General features: G+C 44.1%; 2 protein-coding genes across 5 annotated transcripts in view; one reads left to right on the forward strand and one right to left on the reverse strand.

The window, feature by feature from the left end:
• Nucleotides 1–264: 264 nt before the first annotated feature.
• gpd1l (glycerol-3-phosphate dehydrogenase 1 like) lies at nt 265–5,264 on the reverse strand. Its single transcript, XM_076971642.1, has 8 exons — nt 5,106–5,264; nt 4,747–4,924; nt 4,322–4,462; nt 3,080–3,218; nt 2,846–2,958; nt 2,286–2,522; nt 2,042–2,148; nt 265–1,898 (listed from the first exon to the last, which is right to left on the reverse strand). The coding sequence occupies exons 1-8, from the start codon at nt 5,147–5,149 to the stop codon at nt 1,802–1,804; spliced, it is 1,056 nt and encodes a 351-aa protein (XP_076827757.1). The 5' UTR covers nt 5,150–5,264; the 3' UTR covers nt 265–1,801.
• A 2,051-nt stretch (nt 5,265–7,315) lies between these two features.
• osbpl10b (oxysterol binding protein-like 10b) overlaps nt 7,316–21,748 on the forward strand; it is a 28,158-nt gene continuing 13,725 nt past the window's right edge. For 2 of the 4 annotated variants that reach the window (XM_076971648.1, XM_076971649.1), the window contains exons 1-6: nt 7,490–7,912; nt 9,363–9,538; nt 10,380–10,459; nt 14,331–14,549; nt 18,661–18,880; nt 19,211–19,353. In XM_076971648.1, coding sequence (XP_076827763.1) covers nt 7,581–7,912; nt 9,363–9,538; nt 10,380–10,459; nt 14,331–14,549; nt 18,661–18,880; nt 19,211–19,353 — 1,170 coding nt within the window. In that variant the 5' untranslated portion in view covers nt 7,490–7,580. Of the gene's footprint in view, nt 7,913–9,362; nt 9,539–10,379; nt 10,460–14,330; nt 14,550–18,660; nt 18,881–19,210; nt 19,354–21,748 lie in introns of all 4 variants that reach the window. The other 2 variants (XM_076971650.1, XM_076971651.1) reach the window with 2 other exon arrangements.

Raw genomic sequence — 21,748 nt, forward strand, 5'->3', positions numbered from 1 at the left:
ATAGTTTTTGTAATTAGTGGGTCTTATTACTACATGCAACATCATAATGCCTTTTCTAGGTAAACATTTGAACTAGACCACACTGATAACTGATGTTTAATCTCCCAAGCATCACTTATCTCACTTTTTATCTACACTAATGATAATGACCTTTTTAGAGCATCCAATTTTTCCAGAAGTGGCAGTAAAGATGGTCTAAAGCAATATAAAAGGCAAATACAAAATTGCATTACATCTGTCCTTAATCACACAGGCAACATGGAGGTGAGTCACTAGTGTGAGGTTTTATAACTGAGAATATCTAGCTCTGGCACTACAGAAAGGGAAGAGTACAGTTGTGCCTGTAATCTGTTCTGACAACTTAGTGGTCCATTGTTACTCAAATTAGAGAAAACTTAACAGATTAAAGAAAAGATCACACTACAGATTTTATAAATGAAAGCACACAGCAAAAATAATAAACAGGGAAAAGTGTATAAAAAGACGCAGAAAACCAACACCAAAAATACAGATAGAAATACAATCAACTTTGTCAAAGGAAAATGTAGGAAAGGAAAAAAGGAAAACTTTTTCTAGGTTGTCAATATGTACAATGCTTTTTGAAAAATCTTGGAATATGGAATATTATTTTGCCTTCAGTTTTAGGATCAGTTGCACTTTGATCTTTATTAGCTTGTAACTGGTTTTCAATATAGAGAAGCACAACTAAATTCCCTTTATAAAAGATTATTTAAATAATGCATAAAAGGCAAAGTAACTAAGTAAATAAGGCCCTTCCTGTTGAACAGAGGGTGCTGTACACTGGCCCAAGGAAGGCATCTTGTATGTTATTGAGAAAATGTTATGTTTCCTGTATGTGACCCTCTCAACCCATAATAGAAAATTGGAAAGAAAAAAAACATGTAGCAGTGAATCTAGCACCACTGGGGGGGGGGGGGGGGGGTCGTCATTAAGACACTACAAGCACTCCCATCATGACCTTTTAAACACAAGAATGCAATTAATGAATGTGCGTTACAGCTCTTAAAATGTATCAAAAAGGTTAAAAAAATGTACTATGACATAAGTGTTACAATGCTGGATCCACTGTGATTTCAAAGCAAAGTGAAATAAGCATTTGTATTAAACCTGTCTATCAAAGAATTTGCCCGGAAAGGAGGAAAATACTGGTCCCCAAAGGTTATTTAGTTTAGTGTAAATTGTTATTACCAGTGAGCACACAAGCACCAGTTCCATTAAAATGGTCCCTTTATCTGCCTTTTGTAGTACTTGTGAAATGTGGGACATTCACTGGTCCCCATTAGGCAGCTTGAAGTCATTAGATGATGTACTTAAAAACTGACAATGTCAGTGTTAAAGTAAAAGGAATTGTTTTTAATTAACCTTTTCCCATATTTTAGATATAGTAGTTATGAATCCTCCACAAGAGGGCAGTCAACGTAGAGAATAGTTTTAAAATGCAATAACGTTACAGATGTAGATATCACATTTGGCTTCATAATTTATCCAAAAGATATATCTGTATTCTTCATATCTTTAGGGAACTTGATAAAGATAATGCTGAAACAAAAACCATCCATACAGCCACTCCCAAACCCGTTTGAAATTTGACCCTGAGAGTGGCCCCAAGCCAGATCAGGAGTAACACTGGGCCGAACTAAACACTAAAGGCTGGAGAACTGGTTAAAACCCAGCTGTGCATGAAACACTGAGTGAAACAGACACAGCTACCCATAAGTTGAAAGTCAGAGGCTCTTGTGCTTGCAGAAGGTTTTTATGAATGCAAGCGAGCGCAGGACTCTCAGAGGTGCTCTGGGTGACTCTGCAGGCAGGAGATCATGTCCTGGACCGGCTTGCCTTCAAAGCAGATCTGATGGACTGCCACAAACAAGGGGAACCTAGGACACAAGATGGCGTATACAAGTCACTGTATTGTGATGACATGCGATATCCACCAAGAGCTCATAAACCAAGACACGTTAGTGAGTTAAAAGTGTTTGTGTTAAAGAACCAGAAGCCCAGACTGAAGTGACGCACTCACTTTTCCAGCAGGCCCTTCTGTTTGAGGATATGGTAAACTTCAGCAGAGGTCTGTGGACCCTGAAGCTTCTGACCATTCAGCATGTCTCTCTCGAGCTCCTCAATGCTCTAAAGGACATACAAAGTCATAATATTATTAATTAATCCAAAGATCAGCACAAGTACCAAACAATCTCAGGGCCCAATGTCAAGAAACAATAGTTTATTAATAAGCCTTCCAGAAATGCTCAAATACAGCGTCTGACCTTGCCTGTTTTGACGAAGGCCTCTGCCACGCGGCGGTTGCGACCACCGTAGCAGGTGGTGATGAGGTCTGCCACGCCACAGCTCTCCAGGAAGGTTGCGGAGGACACAGAGGTGTCTTTACTGAAGAGTTTAGCAAAGGCAATCATCTCCATCAGCCCCAGCCGGATCACCGCCGCCTTGGTATTGTCCCCACATTGCAGGCCATCACAGAAGCCAGCACCCACCGCCACAATGTTCTGGCAAACGGACGTTGAAGGGGTTTAAAAGAAAGGGTAAATCATAATAGAAGCTGCATAAATGCAGTCATACTTATGTTGTTAATCTGGCTCTGTACTCAGGAATTAAAAGAAAATAGGAGCAAGATACTAAAATACAACCTTTGTGCTTTAACATTAGACATAAAAACTGGAACATTAGAATGAGAATGGTTAGAACATTTGAATGGTTCAGCAGTATAAGCACCAATACACAGACACAGATACAGACACAAGCTGAGCAGATGCTCTGCTAGAGGCGAGTTTGATCAGAGCGGACGCTCTACCACACAACTGGTTCTTACTTTCAGAGCTCCACACAGCTCCACCGTGTCAGCATCATCCACGACAGTAATCCGGAAGTTAGGGGTTTGCAGAAGCTCCTTAAAGAGCAGGCCATTCTCCAAGACCTTACTCCCTGCAGACCAGTGCAAATAACACCACCCAGCACAGATCAGTTACATTTCTTTAATTATACCTTCACACTACTACCTACTGCCATGCTTTCAAAATGGAAACTGGATGAGTTTTGCTTTTACCAATAGTGGTTTCACAGAACTTCTCAGCAGCCACCTCATTAGCAATGTTGGCCCCCATTAGGACACTGACATCGATGCCCATCTTTTCTCTTATAATGTCAGAGATGAGTTTCAGTCCCTCAGGCCCCTCATCGATGCCCTGAAGAGGAACAACACATTGCTCTAGATATTTGTCCCAGTAGAGAGTACAGTAAGAAACATCAACTGTTCAGAGAAACATTTGGAGGAGCTTTGAGCCTAATCACTAATCAACAAAATGTAAAATTAAAAATAAAAAAAAAGAAAGAAAAAAATGAAAAGAGAACTGGGAAAAATATTATCAGCAGCCAAAAATCAAAAGGGCAGAAATCATAAAGCCGTAGAAAGAATATTCAGTAGAAAAGGTCAAGATAACAGAATGTGATCTGTCCCCCAACAGAACAGCACAAGTGACATACAAATGCGAATAGGCACAACACGTAATACCACAGACAGAAGCTGAGCGGTCACTAAGAAAACCCACAGAAAATGAGCAGCCTGCCAGGCAGCCAGAAGGCCTAGCTTGACTCAGGAGTCATGTAGACCTACCCCAAAATTTACCCTCAACATGCATACAATGTAGACCTACTCCAAGTTAACCCTCAACATGCATAGTGTATACCTACTTCAAATTAACCCTCAACACCCTGATCCTCCCATGCCATTACTCGGCTTAGACGATGGGTGAAATGTCATAAGCATAGCATAGAGGGCAAAGCATAAACAATTCCATATCCTATTTCAATTCCATAATAAAACCGAATGAGTATGTTCAGAAGTTCCAATTTGTGCCATGGTTCTTACCATGGATGCATGCCCTCAACCTTTATGTTAAATTATTCATAATGTTTTCACATGAAGTGTCAGTAAAATTAAGAATGGGTTTCAGACCTGTGAATTCAATAAATATCAATTTATTATGGATGCTCTTTAGGCTTTAAGGAAACGTGCTGAAGCCTCAGCAGTCTTTTACAGTTCAGTGGAGAGACGGGCAGTCTGGCCACTCAACTGTGTAAATACGTAGGGCCAAAATGTCTAGAGTAGAGAACGTCAGCAATCTTATAGAGTCTCCATTATACCAATTAGACTGCAGAGAAAACAGCTCAACATATAAAGTCGATTCTGAATATCTGTCTTCTACTGTAGAAGTCATAATGAAGTCCTTCAGTTCCGTTAAATCTGTCCTAACAATGAATAATGTGTGAAGTAAGACATGCTCTGTACCTTAATGAGTGTAATTCCTCGGGCGTTTTTAGATACACAGCCCGTCATCTCATCACACAGCTTTCGAATAAACTGGTGCGGGACCACAAAAACCAGCAAGTCTGCTCCATCTGCAGCGTCCTGCAACTGGGGCACTGCAACCTACAGGCAGAGTGTCATTTCGTAACGTTACCTGCTCTGTGTTACCTGCTCTGTCACACACACACAACACACCCACTACGAGGAGAGCACTGATAAGACTGTTAGCCACTCCTTACAACATGACACAGCAGCTCACTAATATTGCTATACCTTATTGAAACATATTGATCAGCATTTCTCACTTAAAAAGGGATTATTTGAATGGAAAACAAAATTAACAAGTTTTTTACGAAAAAAAAAAACATTTAAAAGTATATTAAAACCCCAACAAATTGATTTCTTACCACATTTTCTGGAAGTTTGTAACCCGGGAGGTACTTGACGTTTTCGTGCTCCGTGTTGATGATCTCCGTCAGCTTCCTACCGTCCACCTTCTCCTCATACACCCACATCTTCACGGTGGTGGCGAACCGCTGGAGCTTCTGCGCGTTGCTGCCGATGATCCGAGCGATCGCAGAACCCCTGAGCAGGAACGGAGCCATGCCATCCATTTGTTCATTATCAGATAAAAAAAACAACAACAATATACTAATCATCAATGCATGAAGGTGCATGAAGGTGCATGCTTCCCAACGCTAGCTAGAGTTCAGCTAGCTCTGGTTCTGGTTAAACTGTGCTACTCCACCAACAAAAAAGGACTTACCAGTTCCCTGACCCAATGATACACACTTTCAGCGGTGCACTCATAGCAAATGCTAAGGGTAAAAATATGGAAATAGTCTAAAGCACCTAAAGCAACAAGCCGCTTAGAGTTTGACGATGAGGTAGTGGGAGTGTGTTTGGCCAGCTTTAGTTGCGTCATTAAACGGCCGAAGAATAGGACTATGGGAATTGTAGTTTTTTTTCATTATTTGCGTCAGTATGTTTTAATTTGTCTATATGTTGATTTGTTTTTTTTAACTGTAATATCTCATTCATCTTTTTCATACACGTAAAAGGAAATAAAACAAAGTAGTTAGTATACATGGCTTCCTCATTATACGGTAAGTGTTTAATCGTAAGCCTTTTTCATGACTCCAGCATAACTATTCTAGATACGAGGAATGATAAAATAGCATTTATGATTTTTAATGTACAAATAAGACATATGTAAAGAAAAAAAAAAGGCCTTTAGCTATTCCCAGATGATTTGCATAAGATGCACAGGGTACTGTTGTGCAACAGCATAACCATTAGTATTTTACTCTTTTTATTATTTCTTTATACTCTGTCTTGTTATTACATTAAATATTATTCCGCAATACCTATTATCCACATCTATTGTGAGTGTTTTAAAAATTCTGCCAGTTGTGTTTCCGCAGCTAGCATTTTATTTTGAACATAGTCTCAATAAAGACATCATATATGTTATAAAGACCTCTATATGTTACGTTTTAAAGTGTTTTACTGTTCCAGAGGAAAAGCTATAGAAATACTGCTATGATGGAGAACAACCGTCTTAATATCGTGGTGCTGCCATCTAGAGTGTGGAGTTAGCATAAAAGACATATATTGCAGCAAGAAAGTTATCTTGGGTGATTGTATATATTCATACACACTTCTATAGCATAAAGACAAGCAAACTCTACACAATGTATTCGGAGCTTGGAAGAGGGCCAAGCATTAGATGGGTATGAGAGCCACTATTCAGAATAAAACGTCCAAGATTCAGGCCCCAAGTGATGAATGCTTAGTGACTACCTCAGACAACAGAGAGTTGAGGTGGACCGGAAGGGGGAGGAACAGGATCCACTGTGAGGATGAGCTCCAATATAGTATGTGTCATGGGTAAATAGTGGAGGTGGCTGACATGGAGAAATTCTACCAATGGCTGGAAAAGGCTAGATTAAAAACAGCACAGATACACTAATCATGGCAAAACAGGAACAAGCTTTGAATACACAATCAATAGAAGCTGGGACCGAACACACCAGGCAGAACCCCAGATGTTGGGTGTGTAATGATGCCGCCAAGACAATCCAGCACATGACAGTATGGTGCAAAATGCCAGCAGGTACAGGATGTATGAAACACCCTAACCAAGTGGCTACCTGAGTATATAGACACGTCTGTGCCAAATACAGGCTAGACGTTCCAAAACGGTGTAGAATGATTAAGCTACAATGTGGGACTTCCAGATACAGACTAACAAAATGGTAATGGCTAACCAACCAGACATAATAGTGATAGACAAACAGCAGAACAGGGCAGTAGTGATAGATGTAGCTATACCACGTAACAGCAAGATCTGGAACAAGCAATGCAAAAAGTCTGAGAAACACAAAGGCCTGAGAGAACTGGAGAAGATGTGGCAGGTGATGGCAACGGTGGTTCCCATGGTCACCGAAGCACTAGAGGCTGTGACCCCCAAGCTGGGTGATTGGTTCCTGCAGATCCCAGGAACAGTACCTGAGATCTCCATCCAGAAGAGTGCAGTCCTGGGAACAGCTAACACTACCCAGCGTGTCTAGATATGTATAACACCCATCAAAAACGTCATATCCCTTCATAGGCTCTGCACAAATGCTATTTATTAAAGCCAACCCACTTTAAATAAGTTCAAACGAAAATGTGTTCAAAATTATCTTCCATACCATTGCATGACTTGCACAATTCAGAAAAGTATTTTTTAAAGATTCTCCCTGGTATACTACAGTAACAAAGAAAACGTAGCCTACTTTTGACATATTTGTTACTCTAATGATCAATCAAACAAACAAACAATGTTTACCTTCCCTGTTCTGGAAAGTAACTAAAAATCCCCCACTTAATTTGCAGAGTTAGAGCCCCCTTTGGATGTCTGGGAAATCGCAGTATGTTATTTTTTAGACTATCTGGCAACACAGCCTACAGCGTTCAGGTCCAAAAATGTAAGTCTTCAAATCCAAGTGGAACACATTATCCAGCTGGAACGTTGCACTATTTTCTTGTAAAACTTTGCCAGATTTATCCAGAAGGCATGGCCAGCATCAAAATGACAACGCATGGCTTCGCTGCATAAATGGATGTGAGGCGCAGGGGTATTCCTGCTGGAGGAGGAGGAGGGAGTGACCACACACTACAGTGATTCCAGCAGAATTACGGTGTGACCCAGTGACGGTCCAACGCAGCAAGCAAAACACTTCTCTCCACACGATGCATGTCTTTAACAATAGCATTTTCTTTTAACATTTCTATGTTTCTCTTTTTAAATTCGCAGTGTGCATATTCAGACGTTTACTCGTATAATCCCGGTGTTAAAATAATGGAAAGAATATCCAGCGTGTCGCATACAAGGACCAATATGCGAAACGTGAGAGAAGATTGGGGGGATCCCACCCGGAGACCGGAACAAAGCCACTCTGGACCTGGAACCGCTGCGCGGGTCGGAGGGGCTTCGGTCAGCCGCGGGAACCCGTCCCAAACACAGAAGCGACGTTTGGAGGGAGTGCTGAAAAAATACACGAATTTACTGCAAGGCTGGCAAAACAGGTAGCACACTGTCTTCTGTGACTGGGTCTGAACCAGCTGACACCTGCGTCGACTTCTCAACGGTTTATTCTGTTTTTCCACAATCTGTGTTTGGAAACAATTCTTGAACACTTGGCAAACATATGACAGATGAACATATGACAAGAAATGTTATTCTTTTATCACAGGCTGTTTTATAGGCTGGTGAACATTCCTCTACACACACGTTCACGAAGCTTTGTTATGGCCAAACTTCTCACTACCCACTACATACACATGTGGATCAATTGGTACGCTTTCTAATTTTAGATAGCATGTTGCATCCATCATATTGATCAGTTGTCATTCTATTTCATATGCTTGCTGTTGATCTTACAAATCGGGCGACAGTGACTTAAAATAGGCTAAAAACATGCAAGGTCTATGATGATTAATCTGAATACAACCAGGTGTTTAAACTATTGAGAACTAATCTTAACAACAGTAGATGCATCCATAGAGGCAGGTGTATATCAAAGCCAGTGTAGGTATATTTGTAGTGGGATGGTTTGCTGTTTTGTGTTGGTATTTCAGGGACCTGTATGCTGCAGTAGAGTTCTGGTCTCGCCCCGTCCATCTGGGGGAGACTATGACTCATCTGTGAGAGGAAATCCCTCCTCTCCCCCTTAATGTTCTCTGCTAGCGTGTCTCGGGAGAGCAGCTACCCATGAAAAAGAGCTCGAAGGGCAGCAAGTTTTACGCTCAGTGTAATGATCCTCCCAGCGCCCCACACGCTTACCTGCTTGTAATCAGGCTAAAGGATGTGCGCACGTCCCCAGTGAGCTGTTATAGATAACGGAGAAAATACACACTAACTCTGTTTTGTTAGCGCAGTCATGCATGCACGGTGATTCAAGGACAGGTCATACATAATGTGGGCCAGAAAACCTCGGAGGAGTCTCCTCTGACTTGAGTGGCCTTGGCACATGGCGGGACACATTATCACATGTCACGTCAGTTCAGGGTCCTCTCTGTTGCATTTTGTATGTGACAAGTTTTCTTTCACAGCATTTTACTGTTTGAATTGTATACTATATTTTATAAGGAGTTGGATTATTTCAGTTTATTAAAAAGAAGAATGTGTGTGGTTCTGTCTTGGGCCCCTTGGGCTTTTGAGGTGTACAGTAAGTGTCAGACTCCAGGGTCGACAATCAGCCAAGCAGAACAGCAGCGAGCTGAACCGGACTGGCCAATCAGAGGAGGGGTTAGGAGGTGTAATAGTGCACAGGTAAAGGGGGATTAAGAAAGAAGGAGAAGAATCCACACACATTAACATCCACATCCACACGATGTCAGATACGTTCAAGAGAGGCATGAGGAAAACATGCTGGGAGCACCTGTCTAACATTCAGGCTATTCCAGGTTTTGTGAAGCTTAGATTTACTTAATCATGTAGATAAGCCCCTCCCCCTTTCCCTCTCACCTGCCGCAGGTATTTTGTGCTGGACCCTGACCTAGGCCAACTGCAGTACTTCATAAACGAGCAGAGCAAGAACCAGAAGCCACGAGGATCCTTGCCTCTGATTGGCTCTTCAGTAGCGTCAAGTGACGAGTTCCCTTTCATGTTCACGGTCTATGCTTCTAACGGGGAGCTCTTCAGGCTCAGAGGTAAAGCTGCCACTCACCTCCATGTGACTCTGTCCGCTCCTCCTCTTCTGCTGCGCAAGGCCCCGCCCAGTTCACCAGGCGGTGCTCACCATGCTCCGTGAGGCTCCTCCCACTGTTCTGTTTCTGTGCCTGCTGTCACTCATCTTCTTACTTCTGTGTTAATGTACTTTAAGACTTTTTTTTGTTTCTTCTAAGCAGCGTCTGGTTTCATCAGGACTGCCCCCAGGGTCAGCCCTTGCTCTCCCACTCTCTCAGATCTTTCCGCTCTGTTTCCAGATGCCCCCACTCTGTCTCTTTCTGACAGTTCAGACAGGCCCCACTTTCATTCTGTCATTTGTCTTTCCGCATCATTCTCGAGATGCTGCCCCGGGTCCACTGTAATTGTTGCACTGCTTTTCGGCTGCTCTGTGACTCTGTAAGAAGACGAGACACCCTAGCGTCCATGCATAATCCATGTCCCTTTAACTTGTCTGGTCTGACCCTGGGCACATTGACTCGCACACTGAGGTTTTGTGTGTCATGTAAGATTTAGTGGCTTACTGTCAACTAGAAGCTGCATTTAGTGTGACCTCTGTATACACACGTGGCGATATTATGTCTTTATTCTCTGAGTTGCGTGTTCTGTGGGTTCACTTTCACAGATGGATCACAGACACATGGAACACATTCAGTGTTAATGTTTCAGTATTACTGACAGGTCACATTTGGGATGCGTTCATGATACACTTGCAGTGATGTATTTTGTGATTGCATAATTTCCTCACCCCCTATATTAATACAGTACAAGTACAGTAAGTACATGTTGGTTCTGATGACAGTGCTGTGCTATGTGTGTGTGCAGCTTGTGACATGCGTGAACAGCAGGTGTGGATGACGCAGCTCCAACTATCCGCTCGCCGCCATTCAGACAGCAGTGCCAAGGTAAGCAGGTTCATTACATTACACAGCGCTTCCTTCTATTGTGTTTCCTTCACCTCTCTCTTCTCCTCCCACTCCCTCTTTCTCTGCTCCATCCCTCCCTGTTTCTCTCCCCTTATTTCCCTCTCTCTGACTTTCCCCCTCCCCTTTCTTTCTCTCTCTTCCTCCGTCTTTCTCCCCTCCACTTTCTTTCTCTCTCTCCTTTTCTCCCCCTCTCTTTCTCTCCCTCTCTCTCTCTCCTCCCCTCCTCACATTCTGTGTCTAACTGAACTTTGGGTTTCCTTTCCTCTGACCTCTTTTGTACTTTGGCAAACTGCCACTGCAGTCATGTGATTCACTGGCACTTGCAAAGTTGCTTTCAACTTTTTCCTCTGCCGAGAGTCGGGAAGTCTGTTGAAAGAGCACTTCTTTACAGTGGTTGTAAAAAGCTGAGAGGTTATGGAGTTTGTATTTGGTCAAATGTTAAATACACTGCTGGCTTCTGTTTCAGTAAGTAAAGGAAAGTCTCTGCCTAATGACTCAAACTGGAGTCTTTTATGCATGTGGTATGATGCTTTGGTTTAACCACACACACACACACACACACACACACACACACACACACACACACACACACACACACACACACACACACAAATCCATCCCTGCCTTCCTGTGAGTGATCATCTCTTTTTTCCTGGAGCTTTGGGGGAGTTTATTTAGCTGTTCCTGCTATTGTGATCTTCTGAGCTGAGGTCAGAGTAGTCATTCCTGGTATCTGTCAGAGCCTCCCAGCTTAGGGGTCACAGTCCACTTTGACCCCTGGCACAACCTTGGTGTTAACCTTCCACACTCTCTCTATTTCCTCTTTCAGTGTCTCATATTTCTCCCAAGTTTTAATATTATTGCATGTTATTCCTCTACATATTTACAGTCACATGTAAAAACTATCATAGTATGTGTACAGTGGCTCTGATCTATGACAGTTTATGTAGATATGTTAAACAAAAACAAAATTAGACAAAACTGCATACAGTGTGATCTGCAAAACATGGTATTTAATTTCTGAGTTAGTTAGCATTCACTCTCATTATTAAGCCGCTTATTAAAATTCCCTCTCACTGAATCAGACTTGTGCTTAATGACAAACCAAGAATTTTGTTTGCCACCATACAGAACTTCTGAACTTGCCTTTAGTACTGCTGATATTGAGTGAACTTGTGAATTACTGGATGCTGCCAGATATCAGTGTAGAGGGGGAGTGATCCTTCATACAGCATCTCTACTATCGTAATGAGTCTTCATTTGAGTTAGCATTCTCATTAGGCCTGGAAAAAGCTTGTTTTTGATGTCACTTCTCAGTACACTTGTACACTGAGATGTTTTGGTATGCCTGCATGTATAGTCACATACAGTGGAAGAGGTCCTAAAAGTTCTGTGTTGGGCCGTGCTACATGTGGGAGGTGTGAACGTATGTAAGGTGTGGGAGGTGTGAGCGTATGTAAGATGTGGGAGGTGTGAGCGTATGTAAGGTGTGGGAGGTGTGAGCGTATCTAAGGTGTGGGAGGTGTGAGCGTATCTAAGGTGTGGGAGGTGTGAGCGTATCTAGGGTGTGGGAGGTGTGGTCGTATCTAAGGTGTGGGAGGTGTGGTCGTATCTAAGGTGTGGGAGGTGTGGGCGTATCTAAGGTGTGGGAGGTGTGGGCGTATCTAAGGTGTGGGAGGTGTGGTCGTATCTAAGGTGTGGGAGGTGTGGTCGTATCTAAGGTGTGGGAGGTGTGGTCGTATCTAAGGTGTGGGAGGTGTGGGCGTATCTAAGGTGTGGGAGGTGTGGGCGTATCTAAGGTGTGGGAGGTGTGGTCGTATCTAAGGTGTGGGAGGTGTGGTCGTATCTAAGGTGTGGGAGGTGTGGTTGTATCTAAGGTGTGGGAGGTGTGGTTGTATCTAAGGTGTGGGAGGTGTGGTCGTATCTAAGGTGTGGGAGGTGTGGGCGTATCTAAGGTGTGGGAGGTGTGAGCGTGTCTAAGGTGTGGGAGGTGTGAGCGTGTCTAAGGTGTGGGAGGTGTGAGCGTATCTAAGGTGTGGGAGGTGTGAGCGTATCTAAGGTGTGGGAGGTGTGAGCGTATCTAAGGTGTGGGAGGTGTGGTCGTATCTAAGGTGTGGGAGGTGTGGTCGTATCTAAGGTGTGGGAGGTGTGGGCGTATCTAAGGTGTGGGAGGTGTGGGCGTATCTAAGGTGTGGGAGGTGTGGTCGTATCTAAGGTGTGGTCGTATCTAAGGTGTGGGAGGTGTGGTCGTATCTAAGGTGTGGGAGGTGTGGTTGTATCTAAGGTGTGGGAGGTGTGGTCGTATCTAAGGTGTGGGAGGTGTGGGCGTATCTAAGGTGTGGGAGGTGTGAGCGTATCTAAGGTGTGGGAGGTGTGAGCGTGTCTAAGGTGTGGGAGGTGTGAGCGTATCTAAGGTGTGGGAGGTGTGAGCGTATCTAAGGTGTGGGAGGTGTGAGCGTATCTAAGGTGTGGGAGGTGTGGTCGTATCTAAGGTGTGGGAGGTGTGGTCGTATCTAAGGTGTGGGAGGTGTGGTCGTATCTAAGGTGTGGGAGGTGTGGGCGTATCTAAGGTGTGGGAGGTGTGGGCGTATCTAAGGTGTGGGAGGTGTGGGCGTATCTAAGGTGTGGGAGGTGTGGTCGTATCTAAGGTGTGGGAGGTGTGGTTGTATCTAAGGTGTGGGAGGTGTGGTCGTATCTAAGGTGTGGGAGGTGTGGTCGTATCTAAGGTGTGGGAGGTGTGAGTGTATCTAAGGTGTGGGAGGTGTGAGCGTGTCTAAGGTGTGGGAGGTGTGAGCGTGTCTAAGGTGTGGGAGGTGTGAGCGTGTCTAAGGTGTGGGAGGTGTGAGCGTGTCTAAGGTGTGGGAGGTGTGGTCGTATCTAAGGTGTGGGAGGTGTGGTCGTATCTAAGGTGTGGGAGGTGTGGTCGTATCTAAGGTGTGGGAGGTGTGGTCGTATCTAAGGTGTGGGAGGTGTGGGCGTACCTAAGGTGTGGGAGGTGTGAGCGTATCTAAGGTGTGGGAGGTGTGAGCGTATCTAAGGTGTGGGAGGTGTGAGCGTATCTAAGGTGTGCCTTATGTAATCTCCTGCTTCTCAGCTTCATTCTAATGGGCCGCTTGTGAGACAGACCCTTCAAACTGTCAGGCTCTATCAGAACAGCCAGACAAGAACTCTGAGAACTCCTGCAGTAAACCATCATTCAGGTCCAGGTTTGTTGGACTTTGTAGTACAAAGACTCGTGTTAGCTCATCCCAACATGGTTCAACACGGACCAGCTTATTGACCTGGGATTTGAATAGAAAAGTGTTCAAAATGAAGAGTGAACAGAAATCTCTGAGAGTTTGTTCAAGACTTCCCTAAAACATATTCATTTTGGTTTGGATGTTCAGAATTGTGGAATGAGATGCAGTCATGCACAAAATGTGGGTCGTTAGAATGTGTGGTTTATTTGCAGGGAGCTATTTGAGTGGAGCAGTGAAGCCTTTCTGTCCCTCTCTGGGGAGCAGAAACCATACCAGCACATATTCTCTCTCTCTCTCTCTCTCTCTCTCTCTCTCTCTCTCTCTCTCTCTCTCTCTCTCTCTCTCTCTCTCTCTCTCTCTCTCTCTCTCTCTCTCTCTCTCTCTCTCTCTCTCTCTCTCTCTCTCTCTCTCTCTCTCTCTCTCTCTTTCTCTCTCATTCCTGGCCCCTCCTCTCCATCCCTCCCCATGCTAATGCCTCACCCCTCTTCCCTGCCTGTAAGGCTGCTGTATTCAGGTGTATTTTTCATTGATGATGCCCTACAGTGCGACGGAGCACCGGGGATGCCATCCCAAAGTGCTGCTGCTGCTGCTACTGCTGCCATCTCTTTCAGGGCTACTCTTCCTCCTCGGGCCCCTCCTCTTCCTCGACCGGTCGGACCCGCAGCTTCTCTCTGCTCCCTCACCCCGCCCCCACCTCGTGCTCCTACACGTCTGTACAGAGGCAGAACTCCCCGCATGGCCATGGGATCACCACCACTCACCACAAGTCTCCTACAGGCAGCCACCGGGCCTGCAGCAAGAACCCTGCACACTTGCACCAGGTCAAAGAGGTAGGGCCCGCAACGCCCGCCTCCCGCAACGCCCGCCTCCCGCAACGCCCGCCTCCCGCAACGCCCGCCTCCCGCAGACGCCATTGGCTCACTAATCAGCCGCCTTAAGACAAAGGCCGCAAGCTTTGCATTAGGACAACAGCAGAAGGCTGCGGCTTTAGTGTCATTCTTATCTAGTCTGGCTGCTGACCTGTATTGAATGCATGTTATTTCTGGCACATCAGAAGTTAAGTGTCGGGTTTCCTGCTTCTTAAGATTGGTGCTAATCCAGTGTGCAGTGGTGTGTGTGTGTGTGTGTGTGTGTGTGTGTGTGTGTGTGTGTGTGTGTGTGTGTGTGTGTGTGTGTGTGTGTAAATCTTCGTGTGGAAGCCTTGGCTGCCTGGAATGATGCGTCAGCATCTGAAAGTGGCTCATCAGCGGAAAGTCTATGCCATCACACTTTTTAAATCCTGTTTTCTCCCTGTACAGTAGTTACAGCTAGCCCACCCCATGTCATATGACAGCAAGCAGCCAGGGAGAGTGTGGTGTGCTTCCTCCGAGATGTGGGATGCCAGTCACCACATCTTTTCCACCTGCTGTCTGTGCTGTGACAGAAGGCAGCCCAACACACTTAAGAAGAATTAACTGCCCTAATAGTATATTTGTTTTAATCCAGTGAATGTCCAGAGCAAAGTGATGCTCATATGTTTGAGCAGAAACTACAGTAAATTACACAATAGCTTATATAAGCTAGATCATCACTTTCTAGAGATGTATATTTTTGACTTTTAAATTAATTATTAATAATATTAATTATTAATATTATAATTCAGAATTATTTATTTTATGATTTACGACCATTGTGTTTGGTTATCTCAAGAGCTCTGCAATCATTTTACCAAATTAGTTTTTTGAGAAAGTACGTACACACTAAATTGGTGGGAATTCAAATGCACGATTTCTTTATATTCTTTATTGATTTGTCATATGGTCTTTTTGAATTTGTGGGAAGCAAGCTTACAATCTCTACCACATTTACCACCACTACAAAAAAATCACAAATTGTAACTTGTCAAAATGACATTCAACCAGATGACATTCATTTAATTCAACCAGTCTCCAGTTTTATACAAAGCAGAATTGCTAAAACTGATAAATGTAAAAATCAACCATTAAGATTTGTCAAATGTGTAATATAATAGATTTGTAAGAAAAATTGTTGATTTGATGATTGGAGATTCTGGTAGATTGCGGTGTGCTCTAGTTTTGGAATAGTTTAAAATTGTCATTTCAAATGTTGGCGTTCAAGCTAAATAGGATTATAGCAGTCCAGATAAATAAGAAATGGCAAGTTTTAATATGAGTCATCTACATTTCTAGCTGTCTTTACAACATGGACTGATGACTGTGTGCTCGCTTGCTCTTTTGAACAGTAGTCCTCTATACCAGCTGAGTCACACAAACAAGGTTTCTGCTCTGTGTATCAAAGCACTACAGGGGAAACGATTCCCAGATCTCTCAGGATGTCTCTTGTCTTTCTGCAGCAGGTGGGCTTATTATATATAGAAAATCGTAAAATAACTCATTTAACACTAACATTAAATTGAATGTTACCTGAAATGGAGAACATTTCTCCATTTACATAAAAAAATTGAGTAAAACTGTTTATTTTAAGGTCTCATTGCATTATGATGGGGAATCAGTATGGAAACATGGAATTTAATTTACAATTTGGGTTAATTTCTTCTTAGAATGTAAAATAAAATATAATTCTGAAGTAGTCAGTATAGCCAGTGTGAAATGTTGCTCTAATCTCTCCTCTCTCAGGATTTGCTAATTTCATATTTGAAAAAAAAAAAAACTTCATTCACTGTAATAAGGAGCGGGAGCAAAAATCTAACAATTTGTGAAAAAAAAAGTTGTATAATGGACTGGTATCCAGGCAAATCTAATATTGTTTACAGGCTGTAAATAACCTGCAGTTGGCTAGAGCTGTAGAAGTACTCACAATACCTGTGATGTTCTCAGATACACATGCTGTGATATCATTTATTTCACTAACACTATCATCATGATGCTCAGCTCATCTCTATGTGCTCATCTCTATTTTTGTGTGAGCAAAACATCTATTGGTATTTACATAATCACTTCATGTAGTGGAAAAAAAAACTTCATGTAGTGTAGGGTCAATATTTCCCCCTCTACATGGCCAAGATGCAGTTTATAAAGAGACATACTGTAGAGCCACAGAGTGATTGTGTGTGTGTGTGTGTGTGTGTGTGTGTGAATACCTGACTCTAGTTGTGTGTCACAACGACAGAGGTGTCCTCTTTCAGTTACTACTGGGAGAAAGGAGGAACAAAGAGAGGAAGGAGTGAGAAAGAGGAGAGGTCACTGAGGAAAGGAGGAATGGCCTCCTCGTGCCTTCCATCTCCACGGTGACCATCTCCACGATGACCTCTCATGAGGACACTGAGACCATAGAACGAGTGAAGTCAGAACAGACAGGCTGTGGTCAGTTCTGCCACACCAGACCTTTTCAGCACAACAGTGTGTGTGTACACACCTTTCTGACAGATCTCATCCTGTCCAGGAAATGCCTGTAGTGTCAGAGGGACAGAACGCTTAGACACTCTTCCGCTTAGACACGCGGTGGGAGGCCGTGCAGGTCTTTTCTTTCATCTGCACCCTCAAATAATAAATAAAAGCACCACGGAGAGCAAGACAGAAAATAATAAAGCAAAATCAAATTTTCATGAGGGCTGAGTTATGAGAACCCCATGGCACTGAGAGAGGAGGAGGTTCAGCTCGCACCCCAGGGCATGCTGGGACGTGGCGGGGACAGAGAGCCTCCACAGAGCTGCTCCTGCAGGAGTGACGTGCCGGGTGACCTCTTCATTTGTCTGAATAATTCAAAGCTAAAATCAGAGCCTGGCTCCTCTAACCTGAGGAGATGTGTGGTGTTTTTAATATGGTTTAACGTAATCTTTAAATAAATCGCTAATGTTTGATTAACGCAATCTATGGCCCATAGTGAGAATTTAAAGAGGGGGCTATGCAGCTATTAAGTGCTGCTATTAAGGTTTAATGTGTATGACACAGTGGTGGATGTTGAGAGGAACTGTGCTGAGTGTCATCAGCTGTGGGAAACTAACATTTACTGCAACTGTATTGCAATAACATAACAGAGGACGAGACAAGAGCAAGAAACAGGGCAAAGACAAAGGAAGAAGGTGTGTGTGTGTGTGTGTGTGTGCGTGTGCACTCCTTGAATGGGACCACAGTAATGAGTCACCTCTTCCAAATCGTCCTCACTTGTCTATTACTTTTTCATTAGAGGAGTTCTATATCCACAGCACATGTGCAGAGATCATTACCCGGAGCTTGACAGACTGTAAAAAAGATGACAGCTACACCCGCCAGCTCTCTCCACACTCACACCACCCACATCCCGACTGCTCCTAGAACCCTCCCCTCTGCCGCAGCGGAGAGGAGCTACATGTTAACCACACCACACGCCGCACGGCGCAGGGTGCACCGTATATCCACTTATATCCATTTTACTGAGTTCAAGAGCCTCTCTGGTGTGTAAGTATAGGGGTGCTCCAGGTCTTGGGCTGAATCCATTACTGTGGGAATGAAGAAACCCAGTTAATGCAGGAGATTAGTTTCACTCTGGGGGGACTGTGTGCATCTCGAGATGTTCCACATCATCCTAGGTAGACAGGCTCTGCTATAAAAGCTCTCGATTAAATAAAGGTGTTGCTCTTTTCCTGTAGTATAGGCAAATAATTATGGCACTTTATACAAAGTGTCCTCAATGCTCAAGTAGACTTTACATGATTACACAATCCCTCAAAGCTATTGTGTAGGAGCACAATATAATGGCATGCTCACAGTTTCCTGAACCCTTTTTGTTTTGTTGTGTTGGGCTGTATATCTATGTTCAAGGCTTAGTGCGTCATTACTGGAGACTTTTACTAGTGAAAAGGTCTTTGGAAAAGTGAAGCGTGTCCTTTGTAGAATCATTTTGGTCCAGTTCACCTTAAAGGGCAAAGCATTAGCTGAAGTGGCTCCTCCAGACGGCTCGGTGGCCTGGGCGTGACCCTCTTCTCTCCGTCGCCCCCTACAGGTCATGTCTCAGGCGGAGGGCCAACAGAAGAACCTGCAGCAGTCCATTGAGTCGCTGCCGGGCGGCGGGCCGCTCTCCTCCCTTGACCCGGACCTGCTGCTGCTGAAGGCCACGTCGGTGGCGGCGCTCAGCTGTCTGGGCGAGTGTCTGAGCATCCTCCAGCACCGGGTCAGCCAGGCGGCCCGGAGCATCTCCACGCACACGCAGGGCCTGGACGCAGGTGAGCCGGCCCCTCCCCATCACCGCCGTTTACCGCCCCGCCCATATATTGTGGCTCAGAGGGGTCGTCACCTGCGTTTAATGAGTGCAGGCTGTCGTCTAAGTGGACATGATTGTGCTTCATTTTGACAAGCATGCGGGTGAAAAGTGTATTAGATTGGAAGTGGCTTCTCATTGGTTGATGATAGAATGTCACGCACTCATTATGCATCACCCAAGGCTGAAATTTATTCATCCAACACAAAGCGTTTTGATGGCATAATAAATAATTGGAAAAGCGATAGCAGTTTTGTTATGGCTGTAAATGGTTGTAGATGGCCTGTTTGTGTAGAGAACATGGCGGGATGGCCCGGGCCCACACCGGCTTCAGAAGACCCGCTGAAGAATGGAGGGGTGACAGACTGGACCTCCTCCACCAGCAACAAACCACCGTCATCCCCCACGCATGGGAACAAAGAACTCAAACGTTCACAGGTACACGCACACATCAGGAATATACACATATACATATATTCTTGATGTAAGCTGGGTGTTGTCGTCACCAGCTGAGAGACCCGTGCCCCATGTAGGAGCAGGAGACTGTGACTGGCACTCTGTCTACACAGACAGTGAAATTTCTTGATGGGCCTGAGCACTTACAGTCACTGGAATGAGTGCCATATCGATCCAGGGAGCTATGCATGGCGCCCTGTTGGGGGGGGGGGGCAGCCGGCCCTGGGCCTGGGGGGGGGGCAGCCGGCCCTGGGCCTGGGGCTCTGTGCCAGTGTCCTCAGGCTGATGAGACTGACACATCGAACATGCTGTACAGTTCAAAATCATCTGGCCGGTGCAGAACCCTGGTGCACAACTCCAATACAGAGTTCCAGTGCTCAAACCTTCCCAGTGCACAGTGTTGTTCCATCATGAACACTGATCATGTTCAGGACATGAAGATTTACATCATTTCCCCAGACATATGTAGACTATGAGGGTAAGGTGAAGTTTCACATTTTTACAAGTAGCATATATGTAATGTCACACTTTGTAGTTTTATTGAAACTATAGACGTGTGGCGATATTTTCAGCTATGCATCGCCCACTCATTACAGTAGTTGAAAAGTGGCATGAGACACTGAATCACTTCACCTGTGGTCAAGTGACTAGTTCAGCAGTGTCCTGAACAATTGTTGTTAAATTCACTATGTTAAAGGAACTGGCAGAAGGCAGGTGCCCCCTGCAGCAGCCTGCGTGGTGATCTCTATCTTTTGAATGGGAAACTAGGAAAGCATGGTGTAAAACAGTGGGTGGAGTAAAACAGTCACCACACCATAAATCACACCTGACTTGGGGAGGCTCTCTCTCTTTCACGGATGGCACCTTGCCAAAAGAGCATGCTGAGGACACAGAAACACGAGCCTGTGCTGTCTCTGTATGATGAAGCATTCATTGGAGCCTGTGCTGTCTCTGGGTCACAACAAGAACATTTCAAACCGTGTGATCTGAGCTTGAAGGCAGTGATTTGCTGCGTAAGAGGCACAAAGATTATCTGACTACATCCTACGGCATCAGTCAGCTGCACGACTCCAGCCTATGTGTGTGTCTGTGTTTGTCAGTAGAGGGCCAACAGTCCTCGTAGTTTGTGTCAGCTACATATGGCATCTGAGCTCAGAACTCTGCAGGAAGAGTTTACCCGAATAATGATAATAATAAAGGTTCTTCCTAGCCCTCAGCTTGGCTTGATCTGAGTTTGGAAAAGGGCGCGTTGTTGAATGTGTATCAGCAATGTTTTCAGAGAACTGAACAACTCCTTATTGGACATGAATCTCAATGGAGAGATATGAAGAAAACAGTCCACGTAAACAAATAGTGGTGGGTTAGCAAAGCTTCCAGCCTCTGACTGCGGTAAACTTCTCTCAATGTGATTTAGGTCTGTACGTATCAGGCGTTTGAAAGGGAGACTAGAAGTCTTTCATTTGTCCCTTGTCTCCCTGTATCCATTAGCATCTCAAAGTCAAAGACTGACCTTAGGTTTCCAGCCTTACATGCTGAAATTGGATTCATGCAGTGTGAGTGTGCAGTGCCCTGAATAAAATGAGAGCTTCAGTGTGTTCGAGAAAATTGCAGCGGTTGAGTGTGGGTTGATTACAAGTCCCACTGTGCAAGATGGTCTTGGTGTCTCTGGTGTGATAATACTGAGGGATTTAGAGGGTGTGATAATCTGTCAGGCTCTGTGAAAAAAATAAATCTGTAAAAATAAATCTATTCCGTTTTTCTTTTTCTTTTAAACCTGAAAGGTTTACTCTTGTGAGTATGTAATGTATTAATGTATAGATGATGATGATATTAAAGCTCAAAAATATAACTTGAATCACAGATAACCCACTTTGCTGGCGTGTGGATTAGATGGTTCTTCTGGTATTTTAGCATGAAAGCCAGTGTGAATTCCAGACCGTAGAAGCTTAAAAATGTGACGATATTTAAACCCGAAAGCTTTGACTTACAAGCTTCATACATGGATTCTATCGTGACAACATTGTAATGGTGTATTTACATTCCCTATTAAACTGCATTTCTGTTTGGCCAAAATGAAACCCAACTGTTAAGTAAAATATGCAAAATAAAATATTTATTGCTGTTCTAATGGAAAATAAGTAAAAACAAAATAGCAGCTTCAAAAATCTGAATAGTTTTTTCTAAATGTGCCATTGTTTGTTCTACGAGGGGCAGGGAGGGTTGTTGGTATGTAAATGAAGATTCTGATCATCAATACACGACAAGGTAGCAAAGCCACAAGTGGTCACGACGTCAGGCGCAAAGAGCCGCTCGCTGAAGCGTGAGTGGGACTGTCCACACGCACACCTGTGCCTGCTGTGTCCTGTGTGTTCTCTCT

This window comes from Brachyhypopomus gauderio, chromosome 13 (genome assembly GCF_052324685.1).
Source record: "Brachyhypopomus gauderio isolate BG-103 chromosome 13, BGAUD_0.2, whole genome shotgun sequence".
In the NCBI taxonomy this organism is placed as follows: domain Eukaryota; kingdom Metazoa; phylum Chordata; class Actinopteri; order Gymnotiformes; family Hypopomidae; genus Brachyhypopomus; species Brachyhypopomus gauderio.

Excerpts from the sequence above, each read along its gene's own strand:
- gpd1l (XM_076971642.1), bottom strand. The coding sequence starts at position 5,149 with ATGAGTGCACCGCTGAAAGTGTGTATCATTGGGTCAGGGAACTG. Across the intron at positions 4,463-4,746 it reads ACAAACTTCCAGAAAATGTG|GTTGCAGTGCCCCAGTTGCA; the intron begins GTAAGAAATCAA and ends CTCTGCCTGTAG. Across the intron at positions 2,523-2,845 it reads AGCTGTGTGGAGCTCTGAAA|AACATTGTGGCGGTGGGTGC; the intron begins GTAAGAACCAGT and ends TCCGTTTGCCAG.